This window comes from Polypterus senegalus, chromosome 6, assembly GCF_016835505.1.
Source record: "Polypterus senegalus isolate Bchr_013 chromosome 6, ASM1683550v1, whole genome shotgun sequence".
Taxonomy (NCBI): domain Eukaryota; kingdom Metazoa; phylum Chordata; class Cladistia; order Polypteriformes; family Polypteridae; genus Polypterus; species Polypterus senegalus.
In genome coordinates this window covers 189,569,751-189,591,957 of record NC_053159.1, presented here as the reverse complement: position 1 = coordinate 189,591,957, position 22,207 = coordinate 189,569,751, and the positions used below count along the sequence as shown (strand labels likewise).

The following is a 22,207-nucleotide window of genomic DNA, read 5'->3' as shown; positions in this document are numbered from 1 at the left end:
TATAACAAAAGTGCACTTTTATTCAAGTGCACTTTTTCCATCGCCTTTTCCTGTAAGAAGCAGTGTACACACTTCTCTCTATGCTGTGGTTTCTATTACACACCTGAAAGAAAGAGACAATATATGTGAAAATATAATCGCACTAATGCAATATTATTTGAAAACGAACAGCGCCAGATCGGGTGTGAATTTATGCAGGAACTGGAAATTCTCTGATGCGGGACCTTCCCCCAGGGAAGAAAGTACAGTGTCAGGTGCTCATTCAGTGTAATAGAAACCATAGCACAGAGAGGTGTGTACACTGCAACAAGTACACGTGTCGTAAATGTAGGAAGTACGGTCCTTAGGTGTGTGGGAACTGTTAATATTTGAATGTGATGATTTCATATAGCACGGAATGAAAATCAGCACTTCTTAGCATTGCACCATGCAAGGTGTCGTATCAATCGCCTACTGTAACTTGCTTTCTTTTTCTTGGTTATACAGGTAGTTTTGAATAAAAGTGCACTTGTTTTGTTTGTGAAATGAAGTGTCTGCGTGCACTTTTCGTGGCATTACACGTGTATTTTTTGAGCATGCCAGTTTGAGCAGTATAAGAAGTATTGAAAAGTATAACAAAACAACGGGCAGATGGGGAGTGTCTGATGATTGCATATAGCGCCGAACTTACTGCTCTTTACTATTCTCTCCTCTGCGTGCCCTCGAGTACAAAGAAACAGAATACAGACGCGCTATACTGTAGCTCTGCGTTGTACCACGATGCATACTAACGCCCCACCTGGTTCTGACACACAGGCGCTGGCGAAGCTGCCTTCTTAAGTATCTCACCGTCACTTGATTTTCTTTTATTCAGTTTTATTGAGTGTTCCTGCCAGTCCCGCATGTTGCTGTATGCTGGATAGAGAGAAGTGTGTACACTGCTTCTTACAGGAAAAGGCGATGGAAAAAGTGCACTTTTGTTATACTTTTACACCAATATATGTTCCTGTGCTTGAACGACATGGGCAGATGGGGAGTGTCTGATGATTGCATATAGCGCCGAAGTTACAGGTCTTTACCATTCTTTCCTCTGCATGTCCTGTAGTACAAAAGAAAAAGCATACAGCAACATGCGGGGACTGGCAGGGACACTCAATTAAACGAAAAGCAAGTGACGGTGAGATACGAAGAAGGCAGCTTCGCCAGCGTTTGTGTGTCAGAACCGGGGGGGGGGGGGGTGATTGTGCGTTAGTATGCATCGTGGTACACTGCAGAGCTATAGCGCGTCTTTAGTGAAAACAGCCGTGTCAGATGGGGTTGTATGGATTGATTCTGAACGCGACTGAGAGAGTGAAAAGTGAATAAAAAAAAAGCTAACCTTTACAAGGATCATAAACTGCACCGGCTGTTACAGACTGAAATCAAAAGTATGCTTTTATTCTAAAACAGTAAGACAAGAGCAGTTTATTTCTCAAAACGGAGGGGCGCAGGATCGAACCCGCGACCCCTTGATTCTCAAGCGGGGGCTGAGTCTATTGAGCCACAGAGTCAGTTACAGTAAACTGGTGTCAATGACGCATGTTAAGGCGGCTTTTTGTTTCTGCAGTTATATGTTTGAATAAAAGTGCAACTGTGTTATTCTTGTGAAAATGTTTCTTTGCTATTTGGACTTCAGGCTTCATACATTATATAGTTTATGCCTACATTTTGTCATCTACTACTAGAATATAAAAAAGTTTCTGTTTTAACAATGTGTTGACACAGATTACTGTAGAAACGGAACAGACATGAAATGCGTGTGTTCCAAACAACGATCTATTATTTCCGCTCTAAAACTCCACTTCACTCCCAGATACTCAATCAAGGCCTGAGCTGAGAGAAGTTCGTGCACGTTCTAAATTGGTGGGGGGATGGAATAGCCGGCTTCTCTTTATCAGCACATTTAGAAGACAAAGGGCGCTGGCGGAGAGGTGTGAAGGGATTTAAGAAGCAGTTTAAGGTGGGGCGGAATTACGAGTTTTTTCGTAGGCTCTGGTAATTCTAGTGTTAATAAGGTCACTGAGACACACAAAAGAGACAATGAGTCAGAGGTGAAGCGGATGGTCGTTAATGAAGTTGTCAGCCATGCATCAGGTCAACACGGTGAAATGTGATGGTCTACAAAAGTGGACTTCTCAGGTTCGAGCCGTCATTCGCATGCTGGGGTGCAAGCCATGGGAACTGAGACCTCAGCTTAGTTTTAGTATGCCAGCCTGTACTGAGTGAGGGGCTCAGAGTGCTGGAGCAAACTACAGTAGAAATGCCACAGAAAAAGACAAACAGGGTCAAACACACAAAGCTGAGCAATAGAAATGGACGCCGACCATAACAAGTCCACTAATGTTAGTGAGCCACGGCCAGCAAAGGAGAGGAAAACCAAAACAAAGTCGTCAGAATTAAAGGAGAAAAGAAACCTGAGGGGTCCGCAGTCAGCAAGAACAGACAAAGCAAGAAACAGTCAGAGTACAGGGGACCTTGGCCCACTGGCACTCATATATCCTGTCTGGTCATTTAACAGGAAAGTCTGTGCTAGCCGTCTAATCAAATGACAAAATCTTCCTATCCTTTGATGTCAAGGTACCCTTTATCTCAGATGGCTCTCCATTGGCATGACAACAACTTGACTAAGAATAGTGGCACTGAGTGTCACAGCAGGACACCAAGAAGAGACACCGGATTGAGGAGGGGCGGTGATGGCTGAAATGACTGATAAACACCTCAGCCAATCAGCATCTCTAATCAGGGTGTGCTGGGCTGAAGTTGGGAGTCTGTAGATTGACATCGAGTAGATGGGGTTTAGGGGGACATCTGTGACAAAAGCAGCAGATCAGTCCACAGGCCACCTGAAGGCCACCTAACACTCTGGAATTATCTGTCTGTACATTACATAGTGCCCTATCTATCTATCTATTATATAGCACCTTTTCTATCTATCTATCTATCTATCTATCTATCTATCTATCTATCTATCTATCTATCTATCTATCTATCTATACTGCCAACTACACTATCTATCTATCTATCTATCTATCTATCTATCTATCTATCTATCTATCTATCTATCTATCTATCTATCTATTATATCGTGTCTTTCACATCTAGCTATCTAATTTCTTCTTTTTAATTCCAGAGAATTACTGGAGAGACCCTTGGACACCCTTTTAAGATGTTTGGCCAGTCTGTGGCAGGAGGTGTGGACGTGGATGACAACGGGTATCCAGGTAGGCATCACGTTATGTTGCTAAGACTTCCCAAACCTCAAGTGCTGCATTTATATAATGCCTTTCATTAGAACAAAGAGGCCTGACAGAGTAAAGCCGAAGACCCACCCAATGTGCGCCCGTCTTTTGCAGCCAGTGAATCTTTCTTCTTTTTTTTTATACCCTCTGGGAAGCTGGAGCTTATCCTAGTAACATCAGGTGCCTGGCAGGAACCAACACTGGACAGAGTAGCAGCTCATCACAGGCCCACCCACACTCAGCTACAATGTGTAGCTGCCAGTTCACCTCATTTGCACCCGTTTGATATGTGGGATACATTTGGATGTGCCCAGGATAGAGACATGCAAGGAACGTGAAATGTCCCAACAGACAGTAATGGGGCTGGGAGTTAAAGCATGTGCCATCATTTGAGCAAGGCTGGATTAAGACCTTCGCTTGGACCCAGGGTGATTTATCTACATAACAGAGAACTGCTTATACTTTTTAATAGTGTATAGCAAGGATGTCGAGCAGTTTAATAATGCGCGGTATTTCTCACATTTGATTATGGTGCATGACTCTTTTTTTTATGAAATGCGGGGATCTCTCTTTGCTCATTTGGGCATTTCAGCCCTCATACACTGCATTATTTCTCTTTAAAAGGGGTGGGGAAGTGGGGTGGATTGGAAAAAGGACCCTTTACAGTCATGGGACACTGAGCACACACACACACAATGCCCAAACAATACTGTAGATGCCCTCCGTGGCATTCAGTGTGTGTCATTGAATGACAGAGGCACTTACCAATCAGGTGACTTGTTTGGGAGCAGTGAAAGCTGGGCAATGGCCAAACTGGCGCATACAGAGACAATCAGTGAGTGGCACTTTGATTGACACATCTGCATGCTTCATCTCAGAGGACCGAGCATAAGCAGCTCCCTCAATGCATGTGACCATCAGTTATATAGTGCCTCTCCTATCCAATTATCTTTTAAATAGTGACTTTCCTTTCTGTTTATTAAATAGTGCCATCATAGAGCTATCTATGTTATTCTGCTTTTCTCTGTATTAAATATTGACTTTATTTCTAACTGTCTGTCTATGATATAGTGATGTTTCTATCTGTTTATTGTATGGTGGCTTTCCTATATATCAATTTACCTGTTTTATTGAGCCTTTTACAATTGTCTGTCATATATTGCCACTTCATTGTAACTGTAAATTATATAGTGCATTACGGGCTGTCTGTTATATACTACATGTATCTGTCTTATTATATAGTGTCTTTCACATCTATCTATCTATCTATCTATCTATCTATCTATCTATCTATCTATCTATCTATCTATCTATCTATCTGTCCTTCCTTTTACTTTATGATGTCGTTCTAATCTACTTTTCTTGGTATATAGTGACAGTAATTTGCATCTTTTATATATGTATATTTCCTTTCCTATCTATTTATCTAATTGTTCCCCATATAGCACATTTCTGTTTTGGCACATCTTCAGTACTGTATGTTGTTTGACAGCCATTGCTAAGGTGGTTATTTCCGTTCAGCCGCTCACCAACTTGGCCGCGTTGACCGTATGTTTACCTCTCGTTTTTGCCTGTTCCTCAAACTGGTTAAGTCAGCGGAATTCCCAGATCCTTTCCTCTTTTTCCTGATCACTTTTCCCAGTTTGTTTGGTGTCCGGATTGCCGCTTCATTATATCTGCATGTTTACGCCACTTCCCCCCAGGTTTCTCATCTTGCTGTAGTTTCTAGCCTTCCCAGTACTGTTGGGCGTTTTTTTTTCCAAGCTTCCTGGAATTCTTTCCCTTTTCCTCCTCCTTGGCAGGGAGACCTGTGGTGCGGTGGTCCTCCTTATATCCCCAATCCTAAATTGCTCTTTGACCTGATTTGTCCTTTAAGCCCAAGAGAGCAGGAAATCCTGGTGTACATTAATGTGGAGTTTGGATGAACTCATACTGGAGGGGGGAAGAATCACTGAGACATAGTGAAGATGTGACAGGCAGGATAGCGTTATGTTGTTAATGGAATATGGGTGACTATGGGGGCCGTAGCCGTTAGGCAGTTCTTCCAGTCAGATATTAAGAACAGCAGCCACATTGGCAGCCCTGCACCTCAGCCTCCATCTGCTGTCTGTTTTGAGACATTTGGTTTCTTTGCCTTTTTCAATGTTTGAGTTGCTCTACAAATTTATTTAAATATCAATCCATAAATCTATCCATTTTGTGAATTCACTTTGTTCATTCCAAGGTTGCCTGTAGAGGGAGCCATAGAGCAGCCCAGTGTCATCAAGTCAAAGTCGAAGCGAACTTTATTGTCATCTCAACCATATACAAGTATACAGTACAGATAGACGTAATTGCGTAGCTCAGGTTCCACAGTGTAACAACATGAAGTGCAAATAAAAAAATTAAAATAAAATTAGAATTAGAATTTTTATTTAAAATTGAAATTAAAATTTAAAAATTAAAATTTAAACACAAACAAGACAAGACATTGTGCAAAGACAAGACATAGAAGTAGCAGCAGTATTGATGTGTAATAAGCAATATGAACATTGCAATGTATCAAGTATAAGGCAGTGGCCAATGCCACACTGACTGCCAGTTTATCACAGGTTTGGTCTGTATGGGGCACTCTTGGTCCATTCCCAAGCCAGGAATAAACATGAAAGATCACAAAGTACTGGAAAGAGTGATGTTAATCAGACCCAAAAATCAAGACAGGAACTCTGAACAGAACTGAAAATCTGAGACAGGAGCAAAAGTTCACTTTAGATTGTGCAAGTTGATCCAGGAATGGATTGGCTTCGTTTTCAGGATTGGTTTCTGCCTTGAGCCCATTGCATGCTGGGATGGAGTCTGTTCCCCTATCCCTCTCTCTGAACTTGATTAAGTTGGCCTGAGAGTGCTCTGTGACGTTATATGTAATGCTGCTCAGTTCCCCCTCTAGAGGACCAAAGTTGTTAGTACAATTAGATGCAAGTTCCTGTTCGGTTTGCCTTCCTCACCATCAGGGAGTCATCCATCCATACCAGGGTTATAGGGAAGACAGGGTGCAACGATGGAACAGTTCCTGGACATCATGTACATACCAAGGGCCACTTTAGTGTTTCGTATTTGGCACCTTTAGAGCAGGTTGACTTTAGGGAGGTTGTGAGACAGGCACTGGGTGGCAGTGAAGAGTTACCAGACAGCTGGGAAACTACAACAGATGTAGTAAGGGTGACAGCAAGAAGGGTGCTTGGCGTGACATCTGGAAGGAGGAAGGAGGAAAAGGAAACCTGGTGGTGGAATGAGGAAATACAGGAGAGTATACAGAGGAAGAGGATGACAAAGAAGAAGTGGAATAGTCAGAGAGATGCAGAAAGTAGACAAGAGTACAAGGAGATAAGGCGCAAGGTGAAGAGAGAGGTGGCGAATGCTGAAGGAAAGGCATATGATGAGTTGCATGAGAGGTTGGGCACTAAGGAGGGAGAAAAGGACCGGTGGACTACAGAGAGGGGCCGAGCTGGGAAAGATGAGCAGCAGGTTAGGGTGATAAAGGATAAAGATGGAAAGAGGACTTTGAAAGGCTGATGAATGAAGAGAACGAAAGAGAGAAGAGATTGGATGATGTGGAGATAGTGAATCAGGAAGTGCAACAGATTAGCAAGGAGTAAGTAAGGACAGCGATGAAGAGGATAAAGAATGGAAAAGCCGTTGGTCCAGATGACATACCTGTGGAAACATGGAGGTATTTAGGAGAGACAGCAGTGGAGTTTTTAACTAGATTGTTTAATGGAATCTTGGAAAGTGAGAGGATGAGGAGGAGTGGAGAAGAAGTGTACTGGTGCCAATATTTAAGAATAAGGGGGATGTGCAGGACTGCAGTAACTACAGGGGAATAAAAGTGATGAGCCACAGCGTGAAGTTATGGTAAAGAGTAGTGGAAGCTCAGTTAAGAAGTGAGGTGATGATTAGTGATGCCAAGAAAGAGCACCAGAGATGTGATGTTTGCTCTGAGGATGTTGATGGGGAAGTTTAGAGAAGGCCAGAAGGAGTTGCATTGCGTCTTTGTGGACCTGGAGAAAGCAAATCACAAGGTGAGGAGAGAGGAGCTGTGGTATTGTATGAGGAAGTCGGGAGTGTCAGAGATGTACGTAAGAGTAGTACAGGATAGGAAGTGTGATCGTGGTGAGGTCTGCTGTAGGAGTGACGGAGGTGGGATCACATCAGGGATCAGCTCTGAGCCCTTTCTTATTTACAATGGTGATGGACAGGTTGACAGACGAGATTAGACAGGAGTCCCCGCGGACTGTGATGTTTACTGATGACATTGTTATCTGTAGAGAGAGTAGGGAGCAGGTTGAGGAGACCCTGGAGAGGTAGAGATATGAGAGGAGAGGAATGAAGGTCAGTAGGACCACCAAGACAGAATACATGTGTGTGAATGAGAGGGAGGTCAGAGTTTAAATACTTGAGATCAACAGTACAGAGTAATGGGGATTGTGGAAGAGAAGTGAAGAAGAGAGTGCAGGCAGGGTGGAGTGGGTGGAGAAGAGTGTCAGGTGTGATTTGTGACAGACGGATATCAGCAAGAATGTAAGGGAAGGTCTACAGGATGGTAGTGAGACCAGCTGTGTTATATGGGTTAGAGACGGTGGCACTGACCAGAAAGTAGGAGAGAGAGCTGGAGGTGGCAGAGTCAAGGATGCTAAGATTTGCATTGGGTGTGACGAGGATGGACAGGATTAGAAATGAGGACATTAGAGGGTCAGCTCAAGTTGGACGGTTGGGAGAAAAAGTCAGAGAGGCGAGATTCCGTTGGTTTGGACATATGCAGAGGAGTGATGCTGGGTATATTTGGAGGAGGATGCTAAGGATAAAGCTGCCAGGGAAGAGAAAAAGCAGAAGGCCTAAGTGAAGGTTTATAGATGTGGTGAGAGAGGGCATGCAGGTGATGAGTGTAACAGAACAAGATGCAGAGGACAGAAAGATATGGAAGAAGATGATACGCTGTGGCAACCCCTAATGGGAGCAGCTGAGAGAAGAAAAAGAAGAGCAGTGCGGCCCCATCCAGCTTACGTCACTTTGGAAGTGTGCTTATTGTCTCGATGGCTCTCAGTGCTACTGCTGCACTCCATTAATCTTGTTGTCTTTTGCAGATATGGTGGTAGGAGCCTTCTTGTCTGATGCTGCGGTGGTTTTGAGGTAAGGCTGATTTCGTTTGTAATGAAAATGTGAGGAATGGCAGTTAAAAAAAAAAATCAGAAATACCTGGACCATCTTCAGACCTGGTCGAGCACTTGGAGGATGCAGTTTAATGTAGAAAAATGCAAGGCGCTACACACCGGGTCGAAGGAACGTTTATTATAAACACATGATGGGAGACACTGAGCTATAGGAAGAAGCCCCTGAAAAGGAATTAGGGGTTTGTGTTGACACAACATCTGAGCAATGTGCAGAAGTGATTTAAAAGACACACAAAATGTTAGTTAATTTTATAACACTGTTGAATATAAAGCAAGGAACGTCCTGCCCAGACTTCAGAAATGCTCTGGTGAGTCCTTATCTGGTGTATTGAGGTTAGTTCTGGTCCAGTCCAGGCTCCCTCTCAAACCCAACACCGTCGATAGTTATGACCGAATGAGCTGACAGATGGGGAAAAATCACACATGGAGCAAGGGGGTGGTGGGGAAAGCGTTCCGTACTTTTATTAATAAAAGAATCTAATCAAAACCAAAAGCGGTATCCATAGTGCAGGGCTCCAAATATGTCCATAAATAAATCTATACTAATAAAAGGCAAAGCCCTCACTCACTCACTCGTCACTAATTCTCCAACTTCCCGTGTGGGTGGAAGGCTGAGATTTGGCAGGCTCATTCCTTACAGGTTACTTACAAAAGTTGGGCAGGTTTCATTTCGAAATTCTACATGTAATGGTCATAACTGGAACCTATTTTTCTCCATATGCTGTAATGAACGTTAGCTCGATGGCCGTGGGGGGGCGGAGCTGCGTGTGACATCATCACTCCTCTTACGTAATCACGTGAAATGACTGTGACCGCAGTACGTAGAAAAGAAGGAAGAGCTCCCAAAGAGCGCTGAAGAAAAACGCAGAATACTTTATTCGCGAGATACAAGTTTAATGAGAAGACACAAGGTATAAACGAGACTTTGGATCACTTTGTAACGGAGTTAAAATTGCTGTAGCGAGAAACTTTTAAGTGCCGGGTCTTAGCTAACATTAAATAAAGCCGTGGACATCGCAACATCACATAAGAGAGCAGCTCACGTGAACTGACTGAACGCAGTACGAGTGATCACTTCCATGCATCATACCTGTTCAAAAAATGCATTACACAATTGACAAGGTAGGAAAAGAATATGCTCCGAGCTGAGCTCCACAGCTAACGCAGTCTTGCGGAAGCAACTTCGTCACGCTGCCTCCAAATACTCACAGAAAAATCCATAAGTTAATACACACGCTGTCTCTAGAGTTTCTCCACACTCAATGTATTCCTCGCATCCCCGTTATACCCTCTGATCTCCCATTTCAATTCAGATACCTCCAATTTCCAGTAAGGCTCTGCCGCGCGATGAGAAGTAAGAAGTCTCAGGGACAGACCCTACAAAAGGTTGCCATTGATTTCAGGCAAGATTGCTTTTCTCCTGGACAACTATACATTGCATTCTCAAGAGTGAGCTCGCGCAGCTTCGTCATATTTCAACCAGAGTGCTGAACAGACAACGTGATATATAAAGAGAACTATAATAATCATAATAAATGAACAATAAAACAGCGGAGAACCCGTGGATTAAATAAAAAGGCAGCTTCCTTGGCAAAGCAAGGAAAAAGGATGGCTTTATATGTTGTTTGTTTATAAAACAGAAGAGAAGCTGTGTAAAGGCTGCTTCACAAAAAACCACGGAGCGCCTTATATGAGCAGGCAGTCAGCTAAAGAAGGGAATCAATCAATAACTATAATCGTAATAAATGAACAAACAATAGCGTACAAGCCGCGGATTAAATAAAGGAAATGGGTACCTGAACAGTAAAGTAAGTCTCAAATAGCTACACAATAACTATAACAATCGTAATAAATGAACAATAAAACAGTACAGAACCGCGAAGCAAGGCGTTCATTTATAAAGCAGTGGAGAAGCTGTGTGAAGGCAGCTACACAAAAAAACAGCAGAGCGCCACACTCTGAATGTATTCCTCGGATCATCGTTATACTCTCTGATCTCCCATTTCAATTGAAATGCCTCAAATTTCCAGTAAGGCTCTGCTTCACGATGACAATTAATAAGTCTCAGGGACACACCCTACAAAAGGTTGCCATTGATTTGAGGCAACATTGCTTTCCTCTTGGACAAAACTATACGTTGCATTCTCAAAAGTAATCTCAGTGCACAGCTTGGTCATATTACAACCGGACTGCTGAACTGACAACGTGGTATACAAAGAGATCCTTAACAGATAGTTATTGGTGTATTTTTCCTCAGTTTAAAAAGGTTTTCTTTTCTTCTTAATAAAAATTTAAAACCAGTTCTTCGCCGCTGTGAAGCACGGGGATTTTGCTATATACAGTATATATATGTAGATATATATATATATATATATAGTATATATGTATGTATGTATGTATGTGTATATATATATGTAGATATGTATATACAGGTATATATATGTGTATATATGTAGATCTGTATATATATGTACTGTATATATGTGTCTGTGTATATATATATATATATATATATATATGTGTGTGTGTGTGTATATATATATATATATGTGTGTGTGTATATATGTATGTATGTGTATATATATATATATATATATATGTATGTGTATGTGTGTATTGTAAAAGAGATATGAGAGACACACATAAAGGTTTGGGGTTTCCGGCCCCGTATACTGTACAATTATCCACAGTAATAACAAAAATCCCGGTCAAAAAATACATAAACAAGCTGTATTCGAATGACAGTCAAAGATGGCGTCGAAGGAGTATTTATGTAGACGGGGCCGGAAGTGGAGGAATGCTGGGAAGGAGCCGTGGTGGATGATGGGACTGCTGACGTCATGGGTAGCGGACAGAGGAAGGGCGGAAGTAGCGTACTGCGGGAAGGAGGTAGGCTCATGGCGGCGGTGCGTCTTTTTTCTGTAAGAGAAGAGAGAAAGGTTAGTACCCCGCCACTCCCTCCTTGCGTATGGCTTTGTGATCGTATTAAGGTCTGTCCGCGGTCCCCTACTCGCGTGTGCATGACAGTATATATATGTTGTAATAAGTAGAGACTTGAGGCGTGAAAAGGTTTGGGGCAGCCACCCGTTTAATTCGGTTTCCTGGCTGCAAACGTACTTGAGACATCATAGTCAAGTTTACACAACAGAGTCCAAAACAGAACTGCCTGCCTAAGCAAGGCAGTGAGCTTTATAGCTCAGAGGGCGGAAATGATGTCGTCCTCTGGGCCGGAACTGGAAGTGACATCACCCTTGGGGCCGGAACCGGAAGTGACCTCATTCTTGGGGCCGGAACCGGAGGTGGTGTGTCCTTCCTGGAAATGGCGGCTCCTGGTGGGATTTCCCGGGTAAGACCTGCAGAGAACTCAGAAAGAGCGTCAGCGTACCCCGCCCCCCCCTGGGCAGATGTATAAACAGTATTGTCTAAGCCCTTCAGCTGCTTCCCATGCACACGTGTGTGACAATGTATATTTATCTGTATGTATGTCTATGTATGTGTATATATATGTATATACAGTGGAACCTTGGTATACGTCCTTAATTCGTTCCAGACCCTTTGACTTATACCAAACAGGACGTATACCAAACAAATTTTTCTCATAAGAAATAATGGGAAAATGATTAATCCGTACACCTGAAAAAAAAATCCTATTGCTATTGGCATATTATACTTTGATGGGGTTGTATAAAATAATTTAAACACTGCTAAATACTAAAATACATAAATACAAAAGCAATTAGATGAAATAAATGAAAATTTTATCTCACTTTACTTTTTAATAACATCTTTGTTTTTCACAATCGTAGATACTGTCATTCTCTGCAAATGGTATGCAACAGCCATGTCCCGGATACGCATGCCACCGTCATACTTTTCAGCAATCAATTCAAATTTACATGAAAAAAACACAAAATCACGTTGTGACGATGCAGGTTTGCTGTATGCTCCTGTCTGCTGCCGGGGAGCCCTTGAACCCTACACTGTCGGTAACGTGCCTCACTGCTAACCTCATCGGTAAAGCAAGGGGATGGTGAAAAAGTGCAAAGTGCTTTTATTAAAACAATAGCAAAATACCCGCGCTTCGCAGCGGAGAAGTAGTGTTAAAGAAGTAATGAAAAAGAAAAGGAAACATTTTATTAATAACGTAACATGATTGACAATGTAATTGTTTTGTCATTGTCATGAGTGTTGCTGGCATATATATATATATATATATATATATATATATATATATATATATATATATATATATATATATATATATATATATACACATACATATATACACATACATCCACATATATATATACATATATATATATACATATCTACATATACACACATTCATATACACACACACACATATATATATATATATATATATATATATATATATATATATATATATATATATATATATATATATACACATATATACAGTCTTTGGGGTGTGAGCAACTGTTGCTGGGGGTGGCAGAAGCATGACTGAGAAGAGCTTCTCACACAGATATGTGGTCCCAAACATGCACAAGGTTCGAGCCGCATGTAGACGGAGCTGAGCATTTCTGCAGGAATGGAGTGAATAAACTGTGCGGGCCCTGCAGTATCGTACTCTGCCTTCAGTGTGCCATTACACTGCAGCTCAGTCACCTCCATCTGAGTCTGCACAGGCGCAGTTTCCACATCGACGGCAAATGGGTTTCGAAACAACTCAAAATTCTTTTTTTGTTTTTCAAAGTCACCAAAGCGCGGTGCGAACTCAGTGCGCAGTGCACTCAGTTTATCAGCAAAATGCGTATTTGGGAACACCGTTGTGCCGACTTGGTTCAACATTACTTTTCAACAGGGAAAGTGGGGCAAGTTGCACTGGTGCATTTATGTCTCCCATAAAAGTAGCTTCACTTGAAATCACTTTGTGTAAAAACGTCTGCTGAAGTGTCAGATTCTTCTTTAACTCTTCTCCTTTCTGTATCTTGTGCATTTCATTCAGGTCTTTCATGTTATCATGATGTTTTGTGTCATAGTGCCGTCTTAGATTAAATTCTGTAATTACAGCCACATTAGCTCCACAAATAAGACACACGGGTTTACCGGCAATGTCAGTAAACATATACTCAGCCTCCCATCGGTTTTTAAAGGCTCTATGTTCAGAATCACCTTTTCTCTTTGGCATCGTGTGAGCTAGCTTCGCAATAACTTGCAGCATCATAAGCTAGACTTGATTAACGCAGTAAGTGTTCGGCAAGGCAGCTGAAGCTCTGCATTATGGTATCTGTAGTTTATTATGTTACCAGAGCTTCATCTCCCCGGGCCATTAATAACAATAATACAGTATATAAAATGATCTCGCTAGCCGGATTTAATTACACGCCGGGCCGGATGTGGCCTGTGGGCCTTGAGTTTAACACATATGGACTAAATAGAACTTGAAAAGAAATATTTTTTCGAATGTGATTGCGCAATTCAGATCTTGACGCGCACTACAGTACATCGAGCGAGCGTGCTATTGTGTATTTGCCTGCGTGCCTCAATAAGTCATCCTCCACTCGCTCTTACTTTTTTACCGTTCATCTAATGAATACACTGAGTATGGCTTTACCAAAACAATCATTGATCGCGAATAAAGTATCCATTATTCATAAAGCTTCAATTGGTGATCTATCTTTCTGCGTTAACCGCATATTTTTTCATACGTCTCAAACCAAGGGGATGCGAAGGTAAAATGAATAAAAATGCGCGTGTACATACTCAGTGCATCCCCTCTCTAGAATCGAACCTCGGACGTCGGCGCTAGAGGCAAAGCCTCTACTATTGTGCCACGGCGTATGGTTTATCTATTTGAGTGTAGCGGTGTAATTCGGTTTTTGTTCAGCACTCTTTGGAACTGTTGCTTTTTGTCTGCGCACTGCGTCAGTTCACGTGAGACGCTGAATATGGTTTTATATGTCACTCGACTCGCTTCTAATTGTTTCGCTGCCTTCTTAATTATATAATGCATGTTTTCTTAAGTGCTTTTTGGAGCTCTTCCTGGTTTTCTATGTACTGCGTAAGTACGTGAGAGGCGTGATGATGTCACACGAAACTCCACCCCACACGGCTTTCGAGCTTAACTCCATTACAGTAAATGGAGAAAAATAGCTTCTAGTCATGACCATTATGCTTAGAATTTTGAAATGAAACCTGCCCAACTTTTGTAAGGAAGCTGTAAGGAATGAGCCTGCCAAATTTCAGCCTTCTACCTACACGGGAAGTTGGAGAATTAGTAATGAGTCAGTGAGGGCTTTGCCTTTTATTAGTATAGATTAACAAAACAAGGTGTTCAAATTAAAGTTCAGTCTCCAAAGTTCCAATAAATAATCCATAAAATCAGAAGTGAAACGTGGAGGTTAAAAACAATAGAAAAAAGTCTTCTTAAAAACAACAAAGTTAAAATACAGCAGGAAGCATTCTTTAAAAATAAAAAAATAAAAAAAACAAGAATGAGCCCAGTGCCTTTTTACCTGGTGGCCCCCCCTGCTTCTTTCTTTTTACTCCCCTTCAACCCAACTTGCGCTTCTGTTTATCAAGATAAGCAGCCCTCTCTCTCTCACTCACTCATCCTCTCGTCCGTTCTTTCTTTTTACTGCCCTTCTAGCTGACTCACACTTCTGTTTATCAAGATAAGCAGCCCCAGGAACAATCATGAATGCGGACGGTCCCTCACAAGTGCGCTTTGGTGAGAGACGCCCACATTGCGAATCGCCCTGACAACCTTCAGCCACATAACCACCACGCCCCCTCACCAAGCTGCGAGCGAGGTGATTATTTATTTTAAAGCTGGACTTTGACAGGAACTGTGGGCCCGCTATATCACACACGTGAAAGTTCAAAGAGAGTTATAGCGTGAGTTGTTCACTGAATGCTAGCAAGTGGCGCACTAACGCTCGTGGGCAGTCGTGGCTTTGTCTCGAGAGGGGTAAACAAGGTTAGCACGTGAGTCGTATTCCAAACAAAGGTCGTATACCAAGCAAAATTTTTCGTGTCCAAACAGGACATATACCAAGTTGGACTTATTCCAAAGCAGACGTATACCAAGGTACCACTGTATATATATGTAGATATGTATATGTATATACTGTATATATACAGTAGATATGTGTATATGTACATATGTATATATGTATATATGTATATGTATACAGTATATGTTTATATGTGTGTGTGTGTATATATATATATATATATGACAGCAGCACTCATAACAGTGACAAAACAATTACATTGACAATCATGTTACGTTTTTTTTTAAATGTTTCCTTTTCTTTTTCATAACTTCTTTAACACACTACTTCTCGCATGGCGGGTATTTTGCTAGTAATCCATAAAAACAAGTGCATAGTGGGGGATAAAAATACAAGAAATCAATCCGTTAAAAATGAAGGTTAAAAATGCAGTCAGTTCAGTGGCTCCCAGACCACCTCCTTCTTTGTCTCCCCGGCTCACCCATCACTCGCACAGCCACGAGCTTCATCTCCTGACCCCCGTCTTGGCTGCCTCTTCACAGCGCAGCCAGACCGTCCGAGGCTGGCACTTCACCCATCATCCTTCATGCACTCGTAGTGCCTGGGGGGGTGATCAGCCATGCTAGTCCCACTCCACACCATTGTTCAGTGTGGCCAACCAGCCCCTAGAGCGCCACAACCCACACTCCTTTCTGGGGCCCCTATTCATGCTGCCTTTTCCCTCTAGGTGGTCAGATCGTCTACACCAAGACTGCTCGTCAGCCGCATTCTAACCTCTCTCTCCATTTTCATTCCCTTTCTTATCCCCCCTTCTTGCACTCGTGCTTCTCATCTTATATTTGAGGACGTAGAACAGGTGTGGCGATTAGCCGCCCCCCGACATCAATTACGGACACGGACGATTCCTCACCTGTGCACTTAAGTGTGGAAACACCTGCATCGCATCACGTACCACACTACCACCTTAAGCTGCGAGTACGGTGATTATTTCTCTCTATTATATAAAAAAAATCCAGTGACGTGACAAGACTTTTTTGAAGATATTTTTAAGTCCCGCGAGATGGAACATAAGAAATTTCACAATCGAGAGGATCTGCTCAAAACTTTTTAAAAATATGGCAAGATCTTCTAATTAATAACATTTTGTAATAAGCTTCTATTTCAGGGAAAAGTATACCCCTGTTTTCTTGCTCCTTTTATAGAGTTGCTTTGAATGGTTAAATTTGACTTGACCGTATGGAATGTTATCTGTTACTAATTAAAATCAGTATCTCTATTTTAAAAGAAAATCATGTTAAGCACTTTGAGCTACATTGAGTGTATGAAAATGTGTTATATAAATAAATATTGTTGTTGTTGTTGTTGAGACGAGACTAATGCCATGTGAGTTTTTCAAGTCCCGCCCTTCTCTCCACCATTTCTGGTTAACGGCCCACACCCCCGGTCCTCTCACCTCTCATTCGTTTGAATGCTTTTGACAGACACAGTTCCTGCTCTCTCAGCTCTTATAAAAGTTCCCAATAAAGAAGACGCATTATGTCCAAATCTTATTGAAGAATTTCATCCCGAAGGGTTATCAACAGAAGAAATGAGTGCATGGGCAATCCTAGCACCGAGAAATGATAAAGTCAAACAAATTAATGTGAAAATTGTCGATCAGTGACACGTCAAATTGGATAAATACATATCAATAGACTCTACTGAAACAGTTGGTGGTGATGGTGCAGAAGATGAAAACATCAACTTACAATATCACAAAGAATATCTACAAGCGTTAACACCGTCTGGTATTCCACTGGCTGAATTGCTGTTGAATGAAGGAAGTATTTTAATGTTATTCCGTAATTTATATCTTAGTGATGGGCTATGGAATAGGACAAGATTAGTTGTACTGAAAATTGGTCGAACAATTCTGACATGTCAAATTTGAACAGGCGACAAGAAAGGTAATGTAGTACATCTAACATTAGACACCAAAAGAGATCTTCATATGCCATTCGTATTAAAATATTTACAGTTTCCCGTTAGAATAGCTTTTACAATAACAATTAACAAATCACAGGGACAAACATTAGAAAACGTCGGTTTACTAATTAGAGAGAAAGAAACGAAATTCACTCACGGGCAGTTATGTGTTGCATTGTCACGATGAATGTCCAAACACGGGATCAAAATTCAATGCAATATTGAAGAAAGGTTAATTCTAAATATTGTTTTTACTGAAGTTTTACAGTAAAAGTGTCAGTTTAAAAAGTATTTGTGTGTTAATTTCAGAGCCAAACAGAACAAAATCGTATTACGCAATGAATATCTCTAACGCAACATGAAACATAATTTACATTCAAATTATTACATTTTACTCTTTTTTACTATGGTTAATTATTTGCTGTAATGTAAAAATATGTAATAATTCCCATGAAAATAAAAATCTGTTTAAATTGTACATCCGCGTCCCCATACGTGATTGGTAGAACCGCAAAGAGGCTAGCATGTAGCGCAGGCGAAGCGAGAGCCCCCTAGTATTTAAAAAGGCAATCAGCCGCAGACCTCACATTACCACATTGTATTGTAAAGTATTATACAGAGGAAGTAGAAATGTGAGATATGAATACACAATGGGAGGCAGGGACATGGGAAGTTGGGGGCCAGAAAGTATTGCTGATGTTGGTGGTGCGACATCCCTTTTGGTTGCCATAATAATCGAGTATTTGTATGGCCGGACTTCTGCATAACCTATCTTTTACAACAGCAGCCCCAATGTTAATCAATTTGTATAAAAAAATATCAGTTCTGTTTTTTCCACAAAAATATTCCTTTTCCTGTAGAGTGGCAGATCGCATCTGTCTAAAAGTGAGTCGCGTGACGAGGAAAGCCATTTGTCCTGTCAATGACAGTTTTGCTCAGTGACTGCCTTATGCAGTGGATTGTGCTACTAGTGATAGTGCAGCACATGAAGTGGTGATAACTTTACTCAAACGGTAAACTCGGACTCACTCTGTATCATTTCTCATTTATCATGCATGAACATGTAGGCCAGTGTGAACCACAGTGAGACAGGAGGGCCTGTGCTGGCCATGCAAGGCCAAGTCATAGGCATTAGACACCACAGGAAAATACTCTGAAGGACACAGACATCACATGCCGGTGCAAATTATTATTATTTTTTTGTATACCGTATATACTCACATGTAAGTCGGGTCTCGAAACCCAAAAAAGCGATCATAAAATCAGACCCCGACTTATACGCCCGTTCAAAAATACGACACTTAATTTTTTTTTTTTTACATTTTCTTGCCTCCTCCAATCTCTCATACGTTTCTCAGACACATCAAATTTTGTTGCAGCAGCGCAGTTACCAATTTGTTTCGCTATTTCAATGATGTTTAATTTAAAACCCAAATTCATATTTTCTTCTGATCTAACGCTCCATCGTAGATAAGGGATGCTCTTACGATAAAGGTATATGAGGGTGTGAGATACAAAAAACGCAAAACATTGCAAACGTCGCTTCAGAATAGTTCGGGTATCACCGTGTAGTCACATAGGCACAATATATAGAAAAAAAAGGCCGTGTGCTCTGTGGTTACTCTCTCAGGTGGATGTTAGCATAGTGTAATCTCCTGGACCAATAGTGTGACTTGTACTTATACAACCGACATTATAAAATACCAGTTATGGCGCACAGCACGATAATGTACAATAAATACACTTGACTTGAGCATTCACAGTTTTCCTCCTCTTTCTCTGTACATGTATCATTAGTTTGCTCAGAGGTTGATGCACTTGCTGCTTCCTGAGCAGCTCTTCTTTTCTCCACCCTAGCGGCCCACTTCTTCTCTTCTTTTGTCTGCATCTTTTCACGTTAAAACTGATTAAGACAGTGTTTGTGCTGCAATTACTTAGTATGTTTTCTTTAATTTTTCACTTAAGTTGGCACTCTGGTCTTCAATCTGCCTCAAGAACGATTTAAAATATATGGAGGTAGGGGAAGTGACTGTGAAGGTGGTAGGAATGAGACCGGCACCCATAAGCATGCGCCACACAGCCGCCCTGCTGGCTGCTGCCGAGAGTGGATTCTACAATAAATTAATATAAAAATATAAAGAGGATTAATCTGGGAGTTAAATCCTCACCCCGAAAGCAGATAGTAGATGTCACGTAGTATATGTGTACCAAATTTCAGGTCAATAAGTCAGACGGTTTGCGAGCTACAGGTGATTTAAAATCCTGGACAAACAGACATCCATGGTAGCATAGCATATTATATATAAATTCCAGAAATTATATGGCAAAATCAAGTCCTGACTTATCCGCAGGAGAACTTATCCGTGAGTATATACAGTAGTACTCATCACTGAGGGCAGATGCAGTGCGCTGTGAGCAGTTCTCAGTTAAAATACACATATAGGTCATACTAATCACTAAATACAGAACTGGCAGACATATAAATGCAGATTTATTAAAACACACAGATGACAAGGCAGAAACTGAATAAAACATAAATGGAAACCAACAATACCTGTCCAATAATTAATCTGTGAACTTCAACCAATTGACAACAGTGGAGATTACAATTATACAAGAGGAAGTCAAAAATAGTCCCGGAGACCTCGGCCATTGGCTGCCTACCCGCTGCGGGGTTTTCTACAGTGGAGTCTGTACTGGCCGTCCAATCTGATGATGGAATCTTTCCATCCGATGATTCCAATGCTCCTTTATCTGAGATGAGTTTTCCACATGAGGGAGGGCAGCCTGACAGTCGAACAGTGGGCACCGAGTGTCACATCCAGATGCCGAGGAGGGTGTTTTGTCGTGTGGGGTTGTACGGTGCTGACCCTATTTTCCCCCTGTTATATTCTTTATTGTGTAGATTTTCCCAAAATGCCTCAAATCCCATACACTTTGTAACAAAATGAACAGACAGAGAGCACAGATTAAGGGTTAGGGGGAATTCCCCGTGTAATTTCTAAAGATTGGGCCGGCATGGTGGCGCAGTGGTAGCGCTGCTGCCTCGCAGTATGGAGACCTGGGTTCACTTCCCAGGTCCTCCCTGTGTGGAGTTTGCATGTTCTCCCATGTCTGCGTGGGTTTCCTCCTGGTGCATTGGCGATCCTAAATTGTCCCTAGTGTGTGCTTGGTGTGTGTCCTGCGGTGGGTGGATGCCCTGCCCGGGATTTGTTCCTGCCATGTGCCCTGTGTTGGCTGGGTTAGGGTTAGGGTCTTCCAGCAGACCCCTGTGACCCTGCGTTAGGATATAGCGGGTTGGACAATGGATGGATGAATGTTTGAAGATCTGAGAAGTCCTAGAAGACTGAAATTACAGTCAATGTGGAAAAATCAGACATTGACAACCAAACAAAGTTCCATGAAATTTTTATGTACACACATGGCAAGAAGTGAAGTAAACAGAGAAAATGAAATGACGTTGGTGGTGAGGGACAGAGATGACGTCATAATCAGAAGCCCCGAAATGAGGTCATCAGTTTGGGATGGAAGGAATGACCGATACCCTGGTGGACCACCGAAAAGTGTGCTCTTCAGTCTTCGTTTTTTTCTGTTGAGGAAGGGAGAAAGGCATTAGTACTCTGTTCTAAATCCTCACCTTTTGTTCTTTCACGCTCCATCAGGCCCGTTGGCTGCCCCATTAATTTCGTGTGTGTGTGTGAGACACTTGCAACTCTGTGTTGAGGTACGCTACTTCAGTTCAGCTCTTCCTCCCTTTTCCCCTTTTTAACATCTATACCTCAGGCAGTTAGACCGAGTAAAGGAACAGGTGGGAATTTATTTACACATTGTAAAGAGAGACAAAAACAGCATAAAGTTTCAGGGGATTCACTCCATATTTTGTCATTTTTCGGGGCAAAAAAAGGCTATGTGATACTCGACCGAGTAGTCTGTCAAGACTGAGTCACCAACAAGGACTGCCTGCCGAGCAAGTTTTTATAGTGACAGGACAGGAAGAGGCGGGTCATCTGGAGGGAGGGCTGTGAGATCATCAGGTTATGTGGTCTGAAGCCAGAAACAGGAGGAAGGAAGTTCTTACTGTTGCTAAAAGAATGGAAGAAAAGGCATAAGCTCACTTGGTCACCCCCTATACCTGCGCTTCAGCATTAATTAGATCCCCGTGCTGCCCCCCACCATGTGCATGTGTGTGACAACATTTAATTATGTATTATTGGTAATACAGTTAAAAATATTGTAGAAGCTGAATACAATGTGAATACTGGCCCACCAAACCCGTATAGCCTAAGTAGCAGTGTGTTTTGCATCCATAGGCCGCTCTCGGCTTATCTTCAGTCTGGCTGGCTTAGCTACCACGTGGCCTTTGAATGGAGTTATGAAACAGGACACATGCTAGTCTTAATATGGCTACTGAGATACAGCTGTCTTTATCATGGTCTTCTCTTCATGGCCAGATTATGTGAGTGGGAGATAAAGGCAAAGTGACCAACGTTATTCCATTTTTACCCCAAAACACAAACCAATGGGGCAACATAGTACAGAATGTCCTCCAGTTCAAAACCAGTCATAAACAGGCGTACTTTTAGACCAATAGAATTAGTGGAACAAAATCTGGGCAAAAAGAGGAGGGGCTAGTGAGGCAGCCTGAAAATGGAGAACATTTGGACAAAAGAAGTGAGTAGGAGCGGAGCAAAGAACAGGCGAATAGAGAGGTGCAAAGGGGGCGGGTTAAGGAGGCGTAAAAGAAAGCGAATAAGGGCAGAGCAAAGCAAAAGAGGGC

General features: G+C 41.9%; 1 protein-coding gene across 1 annotated transcript in view; it reads left to right on the top strand.

Moving 5' to 3' along the window:
- The window catches only part of itga4 (integrin alpha 4), a 191,297-nt gene that overhangs the window by 82,676 nt on the left and 86,414 nt on the right, over positions 1 to 22,207 (top strand). The window contains exons 12-13 of the mRNA XM_039757752.1: positions 3,149 to 3,239; positions 8,378 to 8,423. Coding sequence (XP_039613686.1) covers positions 3,149 to 3,239; positions 8,378 to 8,423 — 137 coding nt within the window. The remainder of the gene's footprint in view (positions 1 to 3,148; positions 3,240 to 8,377; positions 8,424 to 22,207) is intronic.